The sequence below is a fragment of the Capricornis sumatraensis genome, chromosome 19 (genome assembly GCF_032405125.1).
Source record: "Capricornis sumatraensis isolate serow.1 chromosome 19, serow.2, whole genome shotgun sequence".
Lineage (NCBI taxonomy): Eukaryota > Metazoa > Chordata > Mammalia > Artiodactyla > Bovidae > Capricornis > Capricornis sumatraensis.
The window spans coordinates 49,202,259-49,222,884 of record NC_091087.1 but is presented as its reverse complement, the minus strand read 5'-3'; the positions used below and the strand labels follow the sequence as shown (position 1 = coordinate 49,222,884).

The 20,626-nt window shown below is 40.8% G+C and overlaps 1 protein-coding gene across 1 annotated transcript; it reads left to right on the top strand.

Annotated features, from left to right (window-relative positions):
- Positions 1-7,515: 7,515 nt before the first annotated feature.
- Positions 7,516-8,538, top strand: GPR33 (G protein-coupled receptor 33). Its single transcript, XM_068990863.1, has one exon. The coding sequence runs from the start codon at positions 7,516-7,518 to the stop codon at positions 8,536-8,538; it is 1,023 nt and encodes a 340-aa protein (XP_068846964.1).
- The last annotated feature ends 12,088 nt before the right edge of the window (positions 8,539-20,626 follow it).

The following is a 20,626-nucleotide window of genomic DNA, read 5'->3' as shown; positions in this document are numbered from 1 at the left end:
CCTAGAACTTGCTTTCCTTAACATTCCTTAGGTGTTTTGTTCACACATCATCTTTTTAATATCCATAAACACTAAAGACAATATTTTTTAATTATTCGCTTTCCCTAGTCTTGAATATTCTCTGGCATGCGTTAGATACTCAATAAATATTTCTTGAATTGCACTGCCTGGATTTGTTCCAGCCTACTGGGTTTGCTGTTGTTCTCTGATACAGCTTATATATTAATATTAATGATCACGCATTTAACATACCATGTGCCAGGCACTGTGCTAACCCCTTATATATCGTATCAAAGAACTGTTATCAATAATTCTTAACAATATTTAATAACTATCATTAATTCTCAAAAGAATACTTCAGGAGAGAAGTTTTCTTTCTTTTTTACACGTACAAATGAGGAAACTTGAGACTCAGGAAGGTTTTATATATATGGTAAGTAAAGGAGGATTTATAACTATGGCTTTGTGTTCTATCCTATATTGTTTTGTGCAATCAATATAGTGCCTATAAGCAGTGTATCGGTATTTTTAGTGTACATTATTTCTGCCCCAAATCTTTCATTAACTAATAATGGAATCTAGGACAAGCTCCCAAATATCTTGATGGATCTTAGTCTCTTCACCTATAGTACCAGGAATTAGATGAAGCTAACTGCTTGGTCTCCTTCAGCTCTAAAATTATATACATATAGGAGTCCATAGACTTTCAAGCATTTCACCATCTGTTTCTGCATTTCTATTTCATACTGTGATCACATCAAAACAATATAAAACAGTTTCCATTTCCTGGAATTCTCCTCTTAAAACCACCAGAACTATTTTGAAATATGAAATGAATGAAGTCATATCATCAAAGCCACAGAAGAGAAGCTCCTTCCTCAAACAGTTTGCATGTTTCTCAACAGAGATAATATCGTTGATGTAATTACCTATTAGATAAATACTCTCACTAATGAGAATATTTCACAGGGGAGCAATGGAAGAATGAAATTTTAGGCTATGTAATAGTGGTATTAGCCCTTGTGAAAATTTTGGCAGGGGGTGGGGGTAAGGAATTAAACACTAGTCCCAAATATATTTATTATTTATGAATTTTACTAAATGTTGAGTTTGGAAATGTAGAGTGGAGGGGGAGGAGGAAGAACCTGTCGCTAATCTTCAAAATTAGTAGGTGTGGATCAAATAATATCTCAGGTTGTTCCAAATCTGTGAATTAGCTCACAGGGTATGAAAACCTAGCAAGAAATTCCTTTTAAAAGGCAGTTCAGTTCAGTTCAGTTGTTCATTCATGTCCAACTCTTTGGACCCCATGGACTGCAGCATACCAGGCTACCTTGTCCATCACCAACTCCCAGTGTTTACTCAAACTTATGTCCATTGAATCGGTGATGCCATCCAACCATCTCATCCTCTGTTGTCCCCTCTCCTCCCACCTTCAATCTTTCCCAGCATCACGGTCTTTTCCAAGGAGTCGGTTTTTCGCATCAGGTGGCCAAAGTATTGGAGTTTCAGCTTTAGCAACAGTCCTTCCAAAGAATAATCAGGACTGATTTCCTTTAGGATGGACTGGTTGAACCTCCTTTCAGTTCAAGGGTCTCTCAAGAGTCTTCTCCAACACCACAGTTCAAAAGCATCAATTCTTTGGTGCTCAGCTTTCATTATAGTCCAACTCTCACATCCATACATGACTACTGGAAAAACCATAGCTTTGACTAGATGGACCTTTGTTGGCCAAGCAATGTCTCTGTTTTTAGTATGCTGTCTAGGTTGGTCATAACTTTTCTCCCACAGAGCAAGCATCTTTTAATTTCATGGCTGCAGTCACCATCTGCAGTGATTTTAGAGCCCCCCAAAATAAAGTCTGACAGTGTTTCACTGATTCCCATCTATTTGCCATGAAGTGATGGGACCAGATGCCATGATCTTAGGTTTCTGAATGTTGAGCTTTAAGCCAACTTTTTCACTCTTCTCTTTCACTTTCATCAAGAGGCTCTTTAGTTCTTCTTCACTTTCTGCCAAAAGTGGTGTCATCTGCATATCTGAGGTTATTGATATTTTTCCTGGCAATCTTGATTCCAGCTTGTGCTGCATCCAGTCCAGCGTTTCTCAAGATCAGCAAGTTTGAAAACTTATCTTGAAGCAAAGAAGATCAGTTCTTAGGTTGAAGATCATACCTTCAAATGAAATTAAGAACTAAAACGTAAGTCTGTTTTTCATAAGGCTACAGTAGCAATGAAAGCTTTACAATTCTAACACAAATACTGGATTCCTGAGCATCACTGCTGAAGCCACACAGCAGTTTTGATGTGCATTTTCTCCACTGGCAGTGCAGAGATGAAGAGGAAAGCAAGCAGGAGAGAAATCAGGACACTGGGGTCAGCACAGAGGCTGACCCTGAAAATGTCAGAGGTGGATTAGAGAGAGCAAAATAGAAAATGCAGGGCTCAGTCAGTCATAAATACATTACACGCATTGTAGGATTTTCTTATAATGCAATTGTCTTCTTGGATATGGTAACCGATTCCGTGTTCTTTCTAGCCATTCTCAACAACTGTACAAATTCAGATCTTTCTGCCTGTCAGTCTTCATCTTCTCATACCAAACAATATTAATTTTTGGGCTGTTATCATACATTCCATTTTACTGTGAAACTCGATATTTGAGTTTTCCTTTCTGACCACTGTCTCTCCAGCAGGAGATTCTACCATTTTCAGATTCTAACTTTTCCATGCTTAATAGTTATCACCTCCGTATGTACCCAACACCATGCATCCATATGCTAATTAACAAGCTAGAATCAAGGCAGAGTAGGTGTCTGGTGGGATGACCAAATATGAGATGGTAACTTTTTTTGAGAAGGTGATTTTTATTCAGTGTTTTAACACCAGAAACAAGCTTTGTTAATGGAATAACAATAGCTAAACAGAATAATACTTTTGAACTCTGGTGTTGGAGAAGACTCTTGAGAGTTCCTTGGACTGCAGGGAGATCCAACCAGTCCAACCTAAAGGAGATCAGTCCTGAGTGTACATTGGAAGGACTGATGTTGAAGCTGAAACTCTAATACTTTGGCTACCTGATGCAAAGAACTGACTCCTTGGAAAAGACCGTGATGCTGGGAAAGATTGAAGGTAGGAGAAGAAGGGGACGACAGAAGATGAGATGGCTGAATGGTGTCACTGACTCAATGGACATGAGTTTGGGTAAACTCTAGGAGTTGGTGATGGACAGGGAGGCCTGGTGTGCTGCAGTCCATGGGGTCGCAAGGAGTCGGACACGACTGAGCGACTGAACTGAACTGAACTGAACTGAACTGAAATAGAGTAACCTGAATAGCATAACATTGTTTATGGAATTTTTTAAATCTTTCCTTAAAATGGAGAAATGATTTGAAGAAATACTCAACTGTCTACCTACACCTTTAGAGTATACATTCCACAGAAAAAGGAAGGGAAAATAGCAAGAGGAAGTCTTGCTGAATATTTAAATAGCAGGTTCATGGCTGGGGAGTAGCATAGGCAAGAAGAAAAGCAGACGAAAGGTAGGCAAAGTGTCACTAATTTTTGCCTCTGTCCTTGGAGGGGAAACTGCTGACATATCCCTTTGACCCTCCCAAGACCAACTGGTGTGAAGATACAGCTACAAGGTAAGGTTCCCTGAGACAGCAGGTTATCCGAGAGCCATCATCTGAATAGACCCTCTAGGCTCACTCCAGATCAAGCTTCCAGAGATTCTTGTAGTCTCCTCCTCCACAGTAGCTCGATATTCCCAGGCTAAGGTGGGGTCTGCTTGAAAGTCACTTATGCCAAAGGTATCATTATAATAGGGCTTCATAATAACTCTGATAGCCCTTGCCCCAATAGATGAACATTTAGATTTTTTTCAGAAATCCCTAGTGGTACTCTAGAATTTAGTAGTTGGGCTTCAGCAAAGAGAGAAATATGACATTAAAAGGGCAAAATGAGGCTCCGGCTACCCTTAATATAATAAGTTGAGGGGACTTTCCTGGAGGTCCAGTGGTTAAAAATTCATGCTTCCACTGCAGAGGCTGTGGGTTTGATCCCTGATCAGGGAAAAAAGACTCCACATGCCATGCAGTGAGGCCAAAAAAAAGTTCAACAAACAGGTAAAAAGTTATTGAATGCTTAATACGCACTATGAAGGGAGGTAAGTGATTCAAGTATAGTATCTCACTTAGTCCTCATAAGAAGTCACTGGGGTTTAGAAGATGAAACAGGCTCAGAGTTAAGAGTCCAAAATCACAGAACTGGTAAGTGGTAGAGACAGGACTGAAGCCCAGTTCTGCGGGATGCCAGAGCCCCAGTTCTGCCCCAAGTGTATAAGTACCGTGCTGTGCTGTGCTGTGCTCAGTCACGTCCTACTCTTGGCAGTCCCATGGACTGTAGCCCATCAGGATCCTCTGTCCTTGGAAAATGCCAGAGTGAGCTGCCATCTCTTCTTCCACAGGATTTTCCCGACCCAGGGATCGAACCTGCGTCTTTTGCATATCCTGCATTTGCAGGTGAGTTCTTTACCACTAGCACCACCAGGGAAGGCACAATTTATAAGTAACTACTTTAAAACCATTTCAAAAGATGTTTAAGGATGAAGAAATCTCCTGGTCATGTGCAATAAATCAGGGTTCCTAGGAAACTTTAAATGCTCTTCAGAATCACTACCAATGTTGATTTTCCTCAAGTCCTACGTTACTTTCAGACACCCTTCTAGATGGAGCCCAGCCACACAATTTTTAATAAAACCTCTATAATTCAGTTTCTCATATGCACATACAGAGCTATCACACACAACCAGACAAACATTAAACATATACACACCCCACAGACACACACGGACTGCTGATACCACAGAGACCACAAAAATATGCCACACATGCTCAGATCACAGATACATACACACACATACACACCGAGCTCCACACACATCCCATGAATTCAAACACACACCATTAGAGACACACACACCATATACGCACATACATACACACAAAGGCACCACAGATATAAAGACATACCACAGGCACACAGACACACAGGGACACACGTACACACCACACACAAATAGATACACATAGGTCTACACACACACTATCAGAAACCCTCCATAGGGTTTTGTTTCTCTTTGTCTACTCATGCCCCACTATCTATCTAGTCTCCGCCATATTCATCATCTCATTAACAACACCTCTCACACCACCAGTCTCTTCTCTTTGTCCTACTCCTTCCCAAACAGGGAACACAAGCTCTTTCCTTTCCATTTCCCAGAGCAACCACCAACTCAAGAAAGTTGTGATTAATGAGATAAGGGAGACATTACACCATGCCAAAGCATAGCAAGCGGATTAAAATTAAATATTAAGACAGTCCTCATTTTAAACCCCTGGTGTCATCTCTGCTTCTCAGAATATCTCATTGGCCCTTCCTCCTCTGGAAGCCTCCCACCCCCCTGCTGCGTTTTCATGTGGCCCCTCTCTGGAGAACATCCTCACTCCTCCTCCCTCTTCTCATGGTCCCAGGACCTTCAACCAGCCTCTTTCCTGGGCTGCAACTCTTTCACTCACCATTGCTCATCCCATGCCATGTCCCAAGACTTCACTTTTCATATCCGAAGCAGACTACCAAGGTAACTTCCTGAACAGGATCATTTTTCTACTTGGCAGGGAGAATCTTGCAACTCCCTTAGCAGACAGAATTAACTTAAGGCAGTTGTGATTTTAACAGCAATTATGGTATTTCTCTCTTTGTATTCTCAGAATGTTTTTGTTTAGTGAAAAAAAAGTTATTAGTAATTTCCACTGCTTTACTCAGTTTATCGAAAACCAATTAGTTGATATGATTTTATTATAATAGCTATTTTCCAAAATATTCTCAGGTCTATATTTTCAATACTATAGGGGCATTTATTCAAGAAATAGGATATTCTGAATCATCAAAGACTCTGTTTCACAAATCACTATTAATATACTACACATGTGGATAGACCTAGAGATTGTCATACTGAGTGAAGAAAGTCAGACATAGAAAGACAAATATCATATGTTATTTCTTAAATGTGGAATCTAAAAAAATGGGGGTACAAATGAATTTATTTACAAAACAAAAGTAGAGTCACACATGTAGAAAACAAACTTATGGTCATCAGGAGATAAAAGGGAAGAGCATAAATTGGAAGACTGGGACTGCCATATACACACTACTATATAAAAAATAGATAATAATAAGAGCCAGCTGTATAGCACAGGTAACTCTCCTCAATACTCTGTAATGGCCTATACGGGAAAAGAATATAGTAAAAAAGAGTGGATATGTGTATATGTATAACTGATTCACTTTGCTTTACTCTTGAAACTAACACAACACTGTAAATCAACCATACTGCAATAAAATTTTTTAATTAAAAATCACTATACACGAATTACCAATTTTCAAAGAAATAACAAAACACTGATAGTGTTCCCCATCTGCCACAGTGGAGGTATGGTGGGAGACGTTGATGAATAAGAAATCAAACCCCTCCTTCATTTCTCCTCTGTTTAAATATTTGCCTTTATGGGCTTCCCTGGTGGCTCAGACGGTAAAGTGTCTGCCTGCAATGCAGGAGACCTGGGTTTGATCCCTGGGTCAAGAAGATCCCCTGGAGAAGGAAATGGCAACCCACTCCAATATTTTTGCCTGGAAAATCCCATGGTCAGAGTAGCCTGATAGGTTACAGTCCATGGGGTCACAAAGAATCGGACATGACTAAGAGACTTCACTTTGACATATGGAAAAAGAGAAATTATTTTTATATAAAGCTCCTTGCATACAACAAGTATTGGTAAATATAAGTTCCTTGACTTCTCTCTCCTCTCCAAGTAAGAAAGAACAGCTATGAGGTTCTACAATACACCCTCCTCTTTCATTGATTTTGGAAGGCACTTCATGATCTCACATGCCAGAGAGCTCCCATATGAACTGAGTGTTAAATACTATTAATAGCTAATAACATTTGTTATATATAATTAGCTCATGGGAAAGGTCTAACTATAGCTCCAACATGATTACCAATTTTGAGCCATTGTTATTTTTGTTATTCAGTTTCATTAGCAACATTACCCTAACCAAGTCCTAGTCAAGTAAAACTGTTTCTACATTGCCTTATTCAAGAACCTGTGCCCATCAAGAAGGGTCAGACTTTTGGCTAATATCTAATTAGAATACTTTTAGCTACCTAAATCACTTAACAAAGTAAAAATATTCCAAATGTTATTTCTGTTTCACATTAATTCATTGCATATCTATAGTGTTTCTATTATAGTTGGTGCTCAAATTAATCTGATCCTAGTTCCTCATACAAAAATAAAGAAAAATATCCGATTTGTATTATTGAAGAAATATTGTCATTTTAAAAACATTGCCATTTTGAATATTAACATGAAAAAATTACTATTTTAATTTCCATGTTTAATCATTTCCTTTGCTTCTTTTTTGTTGTCATTTCCAGTTTCTCATTCCAATTATGGACCTGACCAACTCTACTGATTACCTGCTCAATGACTCTACTTTAATAACAAACAGAATTCACATTCCAACTTCTGCCTCAAAAGTGATTGTTGTAGTTCTTTTGTTTATGTCATTTTTAATTGGCACTATTACCAATGGTCTCTATCTATGGGTGCTAAAATTCAAAATGAAAAAGACTGTCAATACTCTCTTATATTTTCATCTCATTCTCTCCTATTTTATTTCAATATTATTTTTGCCATTTTTGGCCATCTCTCACCTTCAAGACAATCACTGGAGCTTTGGAAGGGCTACGTGCAAGATCTTCAACAGCATTTTGTATGCAGCAATGTTCGCCTCTGTCTTCTTCCCCTCGGCCATCAGTGCTGATCGTTACCTTCTCACTTTTCACCCGGTGTGGTCACAACTGCATCGAACCCCACGCTGGGCTTCCAGCATCATCTTGGGAGTCTGGATCTTTGCTGCTGCCCTCGGCATGCCCTATGTGGTTTTCAGGGAGACACATGATGACCATAAAGGAACGGTGACCTGCCAAAACAACTATGCTGTGTCTACTAACTGGGAGAGCAAAAAGATGCAGACATTAAGGAAATGGATTCACATAGCCTGTTTCAGCAGCCGCTTCTTGCTGGGCTTCCTTCTGCCTTTTCTCATCATCACCTTTTGTTATGAAAGAGTAGCCAAAAAGACGAAAGAGAGGGGACTGTTGAAATCCAGCAAGCCCTTCAAAGTCATGGTGACAGCCACTGTCTCCTTCTTTGTGTGCTGGATGCCCTATCACGTATATCAAGGCTTACTGCTCACTGAAAACAGGTCTCTGCTTTTCCAGTTGACTGTCTTACTCACAGTGATAACTACTACCTTCAATACTGTGTTTTCTCCCACGCTCTACCTCTTTACTGGGGAGAACTTCAGAAAAGTTTTCAAGAAGTCTGTCCTTGTTCTTTTTGAGTCAACATTCAGTGAGGATTCCTCGGCAGAAAGGACAGAAAACCTAAATTCAGAAACTGACATGTAAATTCTGGATCCCAGAGCAAACAGGGGACTCTTAGTCAAAGACATCATCAGAGAAAGATACTCAGCTTTTGCATATAATATAGTGTCTATCTTAGAGAGACACCTGGACTGTACTATAGTTAGATTTATGAATATTATAAGGGCTATAAAATGTGGTGGGTAATGTTGAAAATGTGATCTTTTTCTTTCTACTTTGTGGTAAAATACATGCAACATATAACATCATTTTTTTTTTCATTGTACATTTTGGTGGCGTTAAATTCACAGTATTTTGCAATCATCACCACTATCTATTTCCAAAATTTTTAATCATCAGAAAGAGAAACTGTACCCATTAAGCAGTAACTCTTTACTCCCCCTTCCCCCAACCCCTCATACCATCTAATCTGCTTTCTAGTTCTGTGAATTTGCTATTCTAGATGTTCTATGTAAGTGGAATCATACAGTATTTCTCCTTTTGTGTCTGGCTTATTTAACTTAACATAATGTTTTCAAGGTTTATCCATGTTGTAACATGTATCAGAACTTCATTCTTTTTATGGCTAAATAATATTCTATTATAGGGTTCTCTGATAACTCAGTTGGTAAACTATCCACCTGCAGTGAAGGAGACCCTGGTTCGATTCCTGGGTCGGGAAAATCCACTGGAGAAGGGATAGGCTATCCACTCCAGTATTCTTGGGCTTCCCTTGTGGCTCAGCTGGTATAGTATCCACCTGCAATGCAGGGGACCTGGGTTTGATCCCTGGGTTGGGAAGATCGCCTAGAGAAGGGAAATGCTACTCACTCCAGTATTCTGGCCTGAAGAATTCCACGGACTGTATTGCCAAGGGGTCACAAAGAGTCCGACACGACTGAGAGACTTTCACTTCACTTCACTTCATATAAATGTATCACATTATGTTTATCCATTCTTCTGTTGAGAGACATTTGAGTTGTTTCCACCTTTTGGCTATTGTGAATAATGCTACCACGAACACTGCTGTACAAGTGCCTGAGTCTTTGTTTTCAACTATTTTAAATTATTTTGAATTGCTGGGTTATTTGGCAATTCTTTAAGTTTTAAGGAATTGCCACCTTTTCCACAACAGCTGCACTGTGTTGCATTCTCACCAGCAATTTACAAAAGCTTTGGTTTCTCCATACCCTCAATTCAGTTCAGTTCAGTCAGTCATGTCTGACTCTGCAACACCATGGACTGCAGCATGCCAGGCCTCCCTGTCCATCACCAACTCCCAGAGTTTACCCAAACTCATGTCCATTGAATTGGTGGTGCCATCCAACCATCTCACCCTCTGTCGTCCCCTTCTCCTCCCACCTTCAATCTTTCCCAGCATCTGGGTCTTTTCGAAGGAGTCAGTTCTTTGCATCAGGGGGCCAAAGTACTGGAGTTTCACCTTCAACATCAGTCCTTCCAATGAACACCCAGGACTGATCTCCTGTAGGATGGACTGGTTGGATCTCCTTGCAGTCCAAGGGACTCTCAAGAGTCTTCTCCATCACCACAGTTCAAAAGCATCAATTCTTCTGAGCTCAGCTTTCTTTATAGTCCAACTCTCACATCCATACATGACTACTGGAAGAACCGTAGCTTTGACTAGATGGACCTTTGCTGGCAAAGTAATGTCTCTGCTTTTTAATAGGCTGTCTAGGTTGGTCATAACTTTCCTTCCAAGAAGTGTCTTTTAATTTCATGGCTGCAGTCACCATCTGCAGTGATTTTGGAGCCCAAAAAAATCAAGTCTGATGCTGTTTCCCCATCTATTTCCCATGCAGTGATGGGACTGGATGCCATGATCTTAGTTTTCTGAATGTTGAGCTTTAAGCCAACTTTTTCACTCTCCTCTTTCACTTTCATTAAGAGGCTCTTTAGTTCTTCTTCACTTTCTGCCATAAGGGTGGTGTCATCTGCATATCTGAAGTTATTGATACTCCTCCCCGCAATCTTGATTCCAACTTGTGCTTCCTCCAGCCCAGCGTTTCTCATGATGTACTCTGCATAGAAGTTAAATAAGAAGGGTGACAAGATACAGCTTTGATGGACTCCTTTCCCTATTTGGAACCAGTCTGTTTTTCCATGTCCAGTTCTGACTGTTGCTTCCTGACCTGCATATAGGTTTCTCAAGAGGCAGGTCAGGTGGTCTGGTATTCCCATCTCTCTCAGAATTTTTCACAGTTTATTGTGATCCACACAGTCAAAGGCTTAGGCATAGTCAATAAAGCAGAAATAGATGTTTTTCTGGAACTCTCTTGCTTTTTCGATGATCCAGCGGATGTTGGCAATTTGATCTCTGGTTCCTCTGCCATTTCTAAAACCAGCTTGAACATCTGGAAGTTCATGGTTCACGTATTACTGAAGCCTGGCTTGGAGAATTTTAAGCATTACTTAACTAGCATGTGAGATTAGAGCAATTGTGCTGAAAACTCAGCAGTGGCCACAGGACGGGAAAAGGTCAGTTTTCATTCTAATCCCAAAGAAAGCCTGTGCCAAAGAATGCTCAAACTTTTCTCAAACCTTGAGCTAACCAATGCATTTTTCTTATGGAAATGTTTTTCTTAAGCTGTGTTAATTAAACTATTTATTTGCTTTGGAATTTGCATTTCTTCAAAATGGTTCCACCTAAAACTAACTTTTTTTTTTTTCTCAAACCTTAGGCTGATAATAGCTCAACAAACCAGTATTCATATCAATTGTTTTATGGCTGGGGGATGACACACCTCGTGCCATCCTATCTCAAAAATGCATATTGTGGGAGAGGGGCCTGGTAAAACTCCGTCAGCCTTGAGGTGTCTCTCTTATCTGATTAATAGCTTTCTAACAGATACAAAACAGCTTGCTGAAACTAGTAAAGGAGGCACTCTTTTTGCCCTCTTCTGATGTCTATGTCAGAAGCTTTTTCTTTTTTATACTTTAATAAAACTTTATTACAGAAAACCTCTGAGCGATCAAGCCCCATCACTGGCCCCATATTGAATTCCTCTCCTCTGGAGGCCAAGAATCCCAGTGTCTTTCACAGCTCAACAACAACCTTTCAGTAAGGAATGCAGAACTAACAGGCTTTCACCCACTAGAATTCAGGAAACATCAAAAAGAGAGAGGAGACTCCAGTCTACATGTCCTACCAACCTTCCAGAATCCTTTTCACTGGAATCCATCTTGACTGCATGATGTATGTGTCACCAGGAAGGACCTTGAGTCAGAGTGATTGGCCAGAGACAACTCAGAAACTAACTGGATTATCATAAAACCCCAGACAGCAAGCCACGTGGCAGAGCAGTTCTTCCAGGTTGCCTTCCTCCTGCTCTCCACCAGGGTGTCCCCTCCCAATAAAGTCTCTTGCTTTGTCAGCACATGTGTCTCCTCGAAAAAATTCATTTCTGAGTTTTAGACCAGAGCCCACTCTCAGGTCCTGGAAGAGGTCCCCCTTCCTGCAACAGTACCAGTTACTACCTCTGGGCCCAAAATGCCAGCAACTAGGTTTCAGTGCAACTGCTACTGCCACCAATGCCACTTCTGCACCGGATCTTGAACCTCCTGTGTCTGAAAGCCCTGCCAACAATGACATCAGGAAAATGGAAGCCCCATGCAGAAGCCCCAAGCACTGCTTATTCACACTGCTCACTTGCAAGCTTAATCTTGCATGTAGCATCTAATCAGCATGCCTGCATCCTAGCTACAAAGGAGGCTAGGGAAGTGATATCTACATGAAAAAAGGATACTCATAATGTGGGAATTTCCCCAAATATAAAAGTTATTCAAAAGGTGACGTGTCCATTGACTTTACCCTAAAAGCTTTTCAGAGTGATTAGCCTCAGCAAGAGAAGCAAAACTCCATTCTGCTGAGGAGTGACTGGGAAGTGAGAATTGAGGCTCTAAGAGTAGTAACTGTCTTAAATTTAGAAAATTAAGATATTATTCCCTCTCCTCCTTCCCATAGAAAGGAACTCTCACACATTTTATCAATTGGAGGTGAATTTGTGTTAAGGGACTGCTATTAAAATGCAAATATATCTTTTAAGAAGCTTATGTTTCACTCAGAAGTTAATGTGAATTACTTTAATCAGCTTCATGCCCAACAGAGTGCAGCTAAATACAGTACTTAGAATATTAGACTTTTGACTATGGCCTACAGGAAGAGAATCTATCTTTGAAGTTGTAGGTCAAGCCAGGAGCAGATATTGGAGACCCTAAAGGTAATATAATATGCATAGGGGAAAGACTTTGACTACATGGATCACAACAAACTGGAAAATTCTTAAAGAGATGAGAATACCAGACCACCTTACCTGTCTCCTGAGAAACCTGTACGCAGGTCAAGAAGCAACAGTTAGAACTGGACATGCAACAACTGATTGGTTCAAAATTGGGAAAGGAGTGCATCAAGGCTATATGTTGTCACCCTGCTTATTTAACTTATATTCAGAGCATATCATGCAAAATGCTGGGATGGATGAATCACAAGCTAGAATCAAGATTGCCAGAAGTATCAATAACCTCAGATATGCAGATGATACCAGTCTAATGGTAGAAAGTGAAGAGGAACTAAAGAGCCTCTTGATGAGGGTGAAAGAGGAGAGTGAAAAGCTGGCTTAAAACTCAACATTCAGAAAACTAAGATCATGGCATCTGGTCCCATCACTTCATGGCAAATAGATGGGAAAACAATGGAAACAGTGACAGACTTTACTTCTTTGGGCTCTAAAATCACTGTAGATGGTGACTGCAGCCATGAAATTAAAAGATGATTGCTCCGTGGGAGAAAAGTTATGACCAATCTAGACAGCATATTAAAAAGCAGCGACATTACTTTGACAACAAAGGTCCATCTAGTCAAAGCTATGGTTTTTCCAGTAGTCATGTATGGATGTGAGAGTTGGACTATAAAGAAAGCTGAGCGCAGAAGAATTGATGCTTTTGAACTGTGGTGTTGAAGAAGACTCTTGAGACTCCCTTGGACAGTAAGGAGATTCAACCGGTCCATCCTAAAGGAAATCAGTCCTGAATACTCATTGGAAGGACTGATGTTGAAGGTGAAACTCCAATACTTTGGCCCCCTGATGCAAAGAACTGACTCCTTCGAAAAGACCCAGATGCTGGGAAAGATTGAAGGTGGGAGGAGAAGGGGATGACAGAGGATGAGATGGTTGGATGGCATCACTGACTCTATGGACATGAGTTTGAGTAAACTCTGGGAGTTGGTGATGTACAGGCAGGCCTGGCATGCTGCATTCCATGGGATCGCAAAGAGTCGGACATGACTGAGTGACTGAACTGAATGTGTATAGATGAGAGCATTGGACCACAAAGAAGGATGAGTGCTGAAGAACTGATACTTTTCAATTGTGGTTGTGAAGACTCTTCAGAGTCCCTTGGTCTGCAAGGAGATTAAACCAGTCAATCCTAAAGGAAATTAACTCTGAATATTCATTAGCAGGATTGATGATGATGCTGATGCTGAAGCTCCTATACTTTGGCCACCAGATGCAAAGAGCCAACTCACTGGAATAGACCCTGATGTTGGGAAAGACTGAAGGCAAAAGGAGAAGGAGGCAGCAGAGGATGAGATGATTAGCTAATATCACCCATTCAATGGACATGAATTCGAGCAAACTCTCGGAGATAATGAAGGACAGAGGAGCCTGGTATGCTGCAGTCCATGGGATCACAGGGTCGGACACAACTTATTGACTAAACAACAATAATAAAATAAAGGAGAAAGGAGATGGAGAGTTATTCTGAACAGAGAGTTGGTGAGTAAGAAGAAATTTGGCTAGATCTGGTATGGCCCTAAAAATCCAGTTTGTGCCAAATTGTTTAAGCTGCAGACTTTATCTTCCCTGCAGTTAAGGCTAGTAATCCCCGTTTAGTTTAGGCTTTCCAGGAGGTAGCTCCCCTTCCAAGTCCTGTCCTTCCGTTACTGGTGAAACCCAGCAGGACCCTGCAGGGTCCTCCTAGATACAACAGTCCCTCAGTGCTCCTATTACAGGGGATTCCTTACAGGGCCTGAGAGTGGGCTCTTGTCTAATACTCAGAAATTAACTGTCCAAGGAGACACACATGCTGACAAAGTAAGAGACTATATTGGAAAGGGGTGCCTGGGTAGAGAGTAGGAGGCTAAGGGAACCCAGGAGTACTGCTCTACCACCTGGCTTGCAGTCTTGGGTTTTATAGTAATCGGGTGAGTTTCTGAGTTGTCTCTGGCCAATCACTCTGATTCAGGGTCCTTCCTGGTGGTGCACACATCACTCAGCCAAGATGGATTCCAGCAAGAAGGTTTCTGGGAAACTGGCAGGATATGTGGACTGGAGTCTGCTCTCTCCTTTTGGCCTTTCCTGAATTCTTCTGGTTGGTGGTAGCCTGTAAGTTCCACATCCCTTACCAGGAACCCCTGTTTAAGATAACTCATGCGAATGGTTACTATGGTGCCTGGCCACGGTGGACAGTTCCAGTCAGTGGTTCCCCTAACATCCCCACCTTAGTTTTTTTTTTTTTTTTTTTGGTAGAAAAAGGCTGTAGTCTCCAAGGTCTTTCTTGGGTTCCAAAGAGGAGATTCAAGAAGTTACTAATTAGGGAAGTAAGGAATGCAGAAACAAAGGGATAGCAGTCAAGAAACAATAATAGCTCAGCTACATAACAGAGTCCTAGTTCCTCCTCCAGGAATATATATAACAATTTGACACATACTTTTGACTTGTTCTGCAGGAACTAAGACCTTGACCAGGGTGGAGGATGTGACTACATTCTGAGACTACAGATCAGTCTGAGGGAGAAGACTGATGGTTTAGATTTCTGGATCACCACCCTATTTAGGTCACCACCAACCAATCAGAAGAAAATCACACACCCTGCAGCCTTTTGGCATACCCTGCCCCCAAAATGTTGCCTTTAAAAATTCTTCCTTGAAAACCATCTTGGAGTTCAGGAGGGTTTTTTTCTGCATGAGCTGCCTGTTCTCCTTGATTGGCCCTGCAACAAATCTTTCTCTGCTCCACACTATAAAGTTTGTGATTGTTTGACTTCACTGTGCATCAGATTCATGACTTTGGGTTTGATAACACTGGGAGGGTAAGAACACAATAGTGTAAAAGAAATCCTTTTCTAATGCTTCCTATTGTTTTCCTTGCATCTTCACTAAATTCTGAGCCCTGTGAGGTGAGAACAGCATCTTATTCCTCATATATTTCCAACACCTAGCTAGGTGTCTGGCATGATAAATAAATGTTTATACCAAAAACTGGCTAAATATGTGAATGCACTTATTAATTAAACCTAGAGTTGGAATTGTTCTCTATTTGTGGGGTCTTTATATTGTCCTTCCTCAAGCATGCTAAAGCTCTACAGTATTTCCTTTGCTTCACTTGCCAAAAGGAGCAATCAAGGAGCTGCCATCTGATAATACTGGTTCCCTTTTTTACTCAGCTCAGTTCAGTCACTCAGTCATGTCCGACTCTTTGTGACCCCATGAATCGCAGCACGCCAGGCCTCCCTGTCCATCACCAACTCCCAGAGTCTACCCAAATCCATGTCCATCGAGTCGGTGATGTCATCCAACCATCTCATCTTCTGCCGTCCCCTTCTCCTCCTGCCCCCAATCCTTCCCAGCATTATGGTCTTTTCCAAAGACCTTGACTCATGGACCTAACATTCCAGGTTCCTATGCAATATTGCTCTTTACAGCATCGGACCTTGCTTTATCACCAGTCACATCCACAACTGCGTATTGTTTTTGCTTTGGCTCCATCCCTTCATTCTTTCTGGAGTTATTTCTCCACTGATCTCCAGTAGCATATTGGGCACCTGCTGACCTGGGGAGTTCCTCTTTCAGTGTCCTATCTTTTTGCCTTTTCATACTGTTCATAGGGTTCTCAAGGCAAGAATACTGAAGTGGTTTGCCATTCCCTTCTCCAGTGGACCACATTCTGTCAGACCTCTCCACCATGACCCATCTGTCTTGGGTGGCCCCACAAGGCATGGCTTAGTTGCATTGAGTTAGACAAGGCTGTGGTCCGTGTGATCAGATTGACTAGTTTTCTGTGAGTATGGTTTCAGTGTGTCTGCCCTCTGATGCCCTCTCACAACACCTACCGTCTTACCTGGGTTTCTCTTACCTTGGACGTGGGGTATCTCTTCACGGCTACTCCAGCAAAGCGCAGCCACTGCTCCTTACCTTGGATGAGGGGTATCTCCTCACCGCCGCCCCTCCTGACCTTGAACGTGGAGTAGCTCCTCTCGGCCCTCCTGCACCCGCATAGCCACCGCTCCTTAGATGTGGGGTAGCTCCTCTCGGCCACCGCCCAGACCTCGGACGTCAAGTAAAGGCAATTGAAGATTTAGATGTATATGAACAATTCATTATCAAAATTCTATTATTTATTTACTTCCTGCTGGAGTCAGTATGAAGTTTGCTTAGTTACAGCACTCAAAGACAATGAAAATGGTTCGTTATTTTTTCAGTATCAAATCAAATTTAATTCCAGATTTTCTTCCCTCATGGGTAAGTGCATAGTGGCTCCCTGTAACATGCCTCGTAGTCAAGTCTTCAAGATCCCTGGAAGGCACTGGCTACCTCCCTTTGTGAAATAAAATTCTTATTTTATGGCAGAATAAGGAAAATTGAAACATAAAAATTTTCTTTGCCTTTGAATTCCCCTCTTCCCAGCTACCGTCCATTGCATATCTGCATTATGCCTCAGACAAACCTCTCCCACCTGCATACCTTCTTAACCATAAAGAGCAACACTCTCCTAGCATCAAGACAACTCCTTAAAAGATAACATTCTTGGAACTTTCCCGGTGGTCCAGTGGCTAAGACTCCATGCTCCCAATGCAGCAGGCCTAGATTCCATCTCTGGTCAGAGATCTAGATCTCATATGCTGCAAATAAGACCCAGTGAAGCCAAAGAAATAAATATTTAAAAACAAAGAAACAGCCAAAAAACACAATTATACATCAACAAATTAAATTTTTTAAAAGATGACATTCCTCCTTATTCTTGCAAAGGGTCACAAGATGCTTAGATCTGGGTTGTATACACTATCAGTAATATGTCATTTAATGTACAGCCTTCTGTTTCAAAAAATTTATATAACTGTGCCTTGACTTCTTGGAGAAGGAAATGGCAACCCACTCCAGTACTCTTGCCTGGAGAACTCCATGGACAGAGGAGCCTGGTGGGCTATAGTCTGTGGTGTTGCAAACAGTTGGACACGACTGAGCAACTAAAACTACAACTGCAAACTGCCTTGACTTCTAAAGGGTGGAATAGTTCTCAGAGTTTTCTGAGATGCTCTTTGGGTTATAATCCTCAAATTTGGCTCAAGTAAAATTTTCCATTTCTTTTTAGATCAACTGATTAAATTTTTGTTGACATCTTCCTGCCATGCAAGCTGGGCAGTATAGGGGGCATTTTCACCAAGGCAAGAGTCCTAGCAACCATTCTCCTCTGATGTCTTGCCATATTCCCAAAGGCTGGGGAAAAAAAAGGACAGAGGAGGAGTAAAAGACTTTGACTCATCTTACACTGATAACTCACTAGGTCAAACTTCACCTCGCTAAACTCTTGGAGAAATTAAATATTTCCACTAGAAACATTAACAGCAGCGATGTCTCTCTTTGTCTTCTCAGCTGTTATATTCCCGTCAAAAGGGGACAAGAGAGTCCTCACTGTGGCCTTTACAGCCTCTTAAGTCAGGGTGCCAGATATCTTTCCCTTGCCTACCAATCCACACCAAGCATTCTCCCCCTTGCTTTCTGCCCTGGATGTGGGGACATCAACAGGCCCCCTGCTTCTTAGTTTCTGGTTAGGTTTTATGATGGGGTGCTCTGGCAGGAAATGGAAGGTAGACGATGCCGTCAGGTGTTTATTTTCCTAGCTCCTTTCCTAAAGGGTTACTTAAAGTTAACTGTGCTTCTTAGCACATGGTCCACTCCTTCTCTTAAGGGTCTATGTACCCCTGGATTTGAGATTCCCTCCCTTTCTCCCTTCAGGCCAAGGGAATGGTAATATCTTAGCTGCTACTAAGTCCTGAGTTTGTCCTGCTGACAAAGGTCCATCTAGTCAAAACTATGGTTTTTCCAATAGTCATGTATGGATGTGAGAGTTGGACCATAAAGAAAGCTGAGAGCCAAAGAAATGATGTTTTTGAACTGTGTTGTTGGAGAAGACTCTTGAGAGTCCTTTGGACTACAGGGAGATCCAACCAGTCCATCCTAAAGGAGATCAGTTCTGAATATTCATTGAAAGGACTGACGCTGAAGCTGAAGTTCCAATAATTTGGCCACCTGATGCGAAGCACCGACTCCTTGGAAAAGACCCTGATGCTGCGAAAGATTGAAGCCAGGAGGAGAAGGGGACGACAAAGGATGAGATGGTTGGATGGCATCATGGATGTGATGGACATGAGTTTGAATAGGCTCCGGGAGTTGGTGAAGGACAGGGAAGCCTGGCATGCTGCAGCCCATGGGATTGCAAAGAGTTAGACACCACTAATCAACAGAACTGACGTCCTGAGTTACTATGCTACTCACTATGGATCTCCTACACCTACAACTTTGTAAATACTGCCTCTGTCAGTAAAACTCTTCTAAGGTTATTATATTTAGACTATGTTATTTGATTGCTGATAGGTCCTTGATTGAATAGTGTGATAAAATAACATTTTTTCTCTGACTATAAATAATCTTCATTAACTTATTTCCCAAATAATGTATTTGTTTATGGCATTTATCCATCGATTTCAAAGAACTACATAAAAAATAATTTCCACAACAATTCTCGGTAGAAAGATATGAGGACAATTTTTTTTTAAAGGAATAAAAATCACAATTCTCATACAAACATAAAATTAGCATGTGCCAAAAACTTTTATTTCATTCATTCTTAACAAAGAAGAACCCAGTGATATATTATAACCAGCTCAAAAAAAGAACTAAAATCTTCTCAAATGCATGCATGCATGCTAAGTCGCTTCAGTTGTGTCCGACTCTGTGTGACCCTATGGACAGCAGCCCTCCAGGCTCCTCTGTCCACAGGATTCTCCAGGCAAGAATACTGGAGTGCGTTGTCATTTCCTTCTCCCTTCTCAAATAAAGAATTCCAAATAATTTATGTAGATACTTCCTAGCCAAGGCGATAGACTGTAACTCCTTATCCCTTGAGTGTGGGCTGTGTTTAGTGATTTGCTTTCAAAGAATAAATCATGGAAGTGGGCATGTGTATAAATTTACAGTGGAGAAATTTGGCAAACACACTACCTTAGCCAGGTAATTAAGGTTAACATTATCACTGATAAGGCCTGCTAACAGCATGTATCTTTGAAATAATGTAATCAGAAGCACTTCATCTCTATGGTCATCCTCCAAAAACCCATAATCCTGCTCTAATCATGAGAAAAGACACCAAATTCCAATAGAGGAGCATCATACAATGTATCTGATCAGTACTACCCAAAATTTAAAGATCATCAAAAACAAGGAAAGTCTGAGAAACTGTCATGACCTAAGGAAATATGATGGTTGAATACATTGTGGTATCCTGGATGGGATACAAAAAAAAAAAAAGATTTAGGAAAAAACTAATAAATCTGAATAAAGTATGGAGTTTAATTAATATACCAGTGCTGATTTCTTAGTTGTGACAAATATACCATAGTAATTTAAGATATTAATAACAGGAGAAATCAGGTGAGGGATAACTTTCTATGGTACTATTCTAAATTTTAATGTTTATTAGAAAGAGAGGGGAAAAAACTACTCAAGGTGTTGTATATTTATATTCAGGAAAAGAATGCAGAAATGAATTTACAAACAGATGCAAACCTGGCAAAACATATCCACAGAGTAATAATCAAAATTTACACTTTTACAGACAGGAATGATTTGCTTACTATCAGTATGCAAAGAGTTAACTTCTATTTCTACAGAGTTGTAAGATAATCTAGTCACAGACAAATCCAAAAAAGAGAAAAGAAAAACAAACCAATCCTGTATGGCCCTCTAGGGCTAGGTGAATCTCTGATGCTCCAGCATTCTGTTAAAAAGATACCTAGAAATCTTTTTGCCCATTTCAAAATCTTTTACAATTTTTTT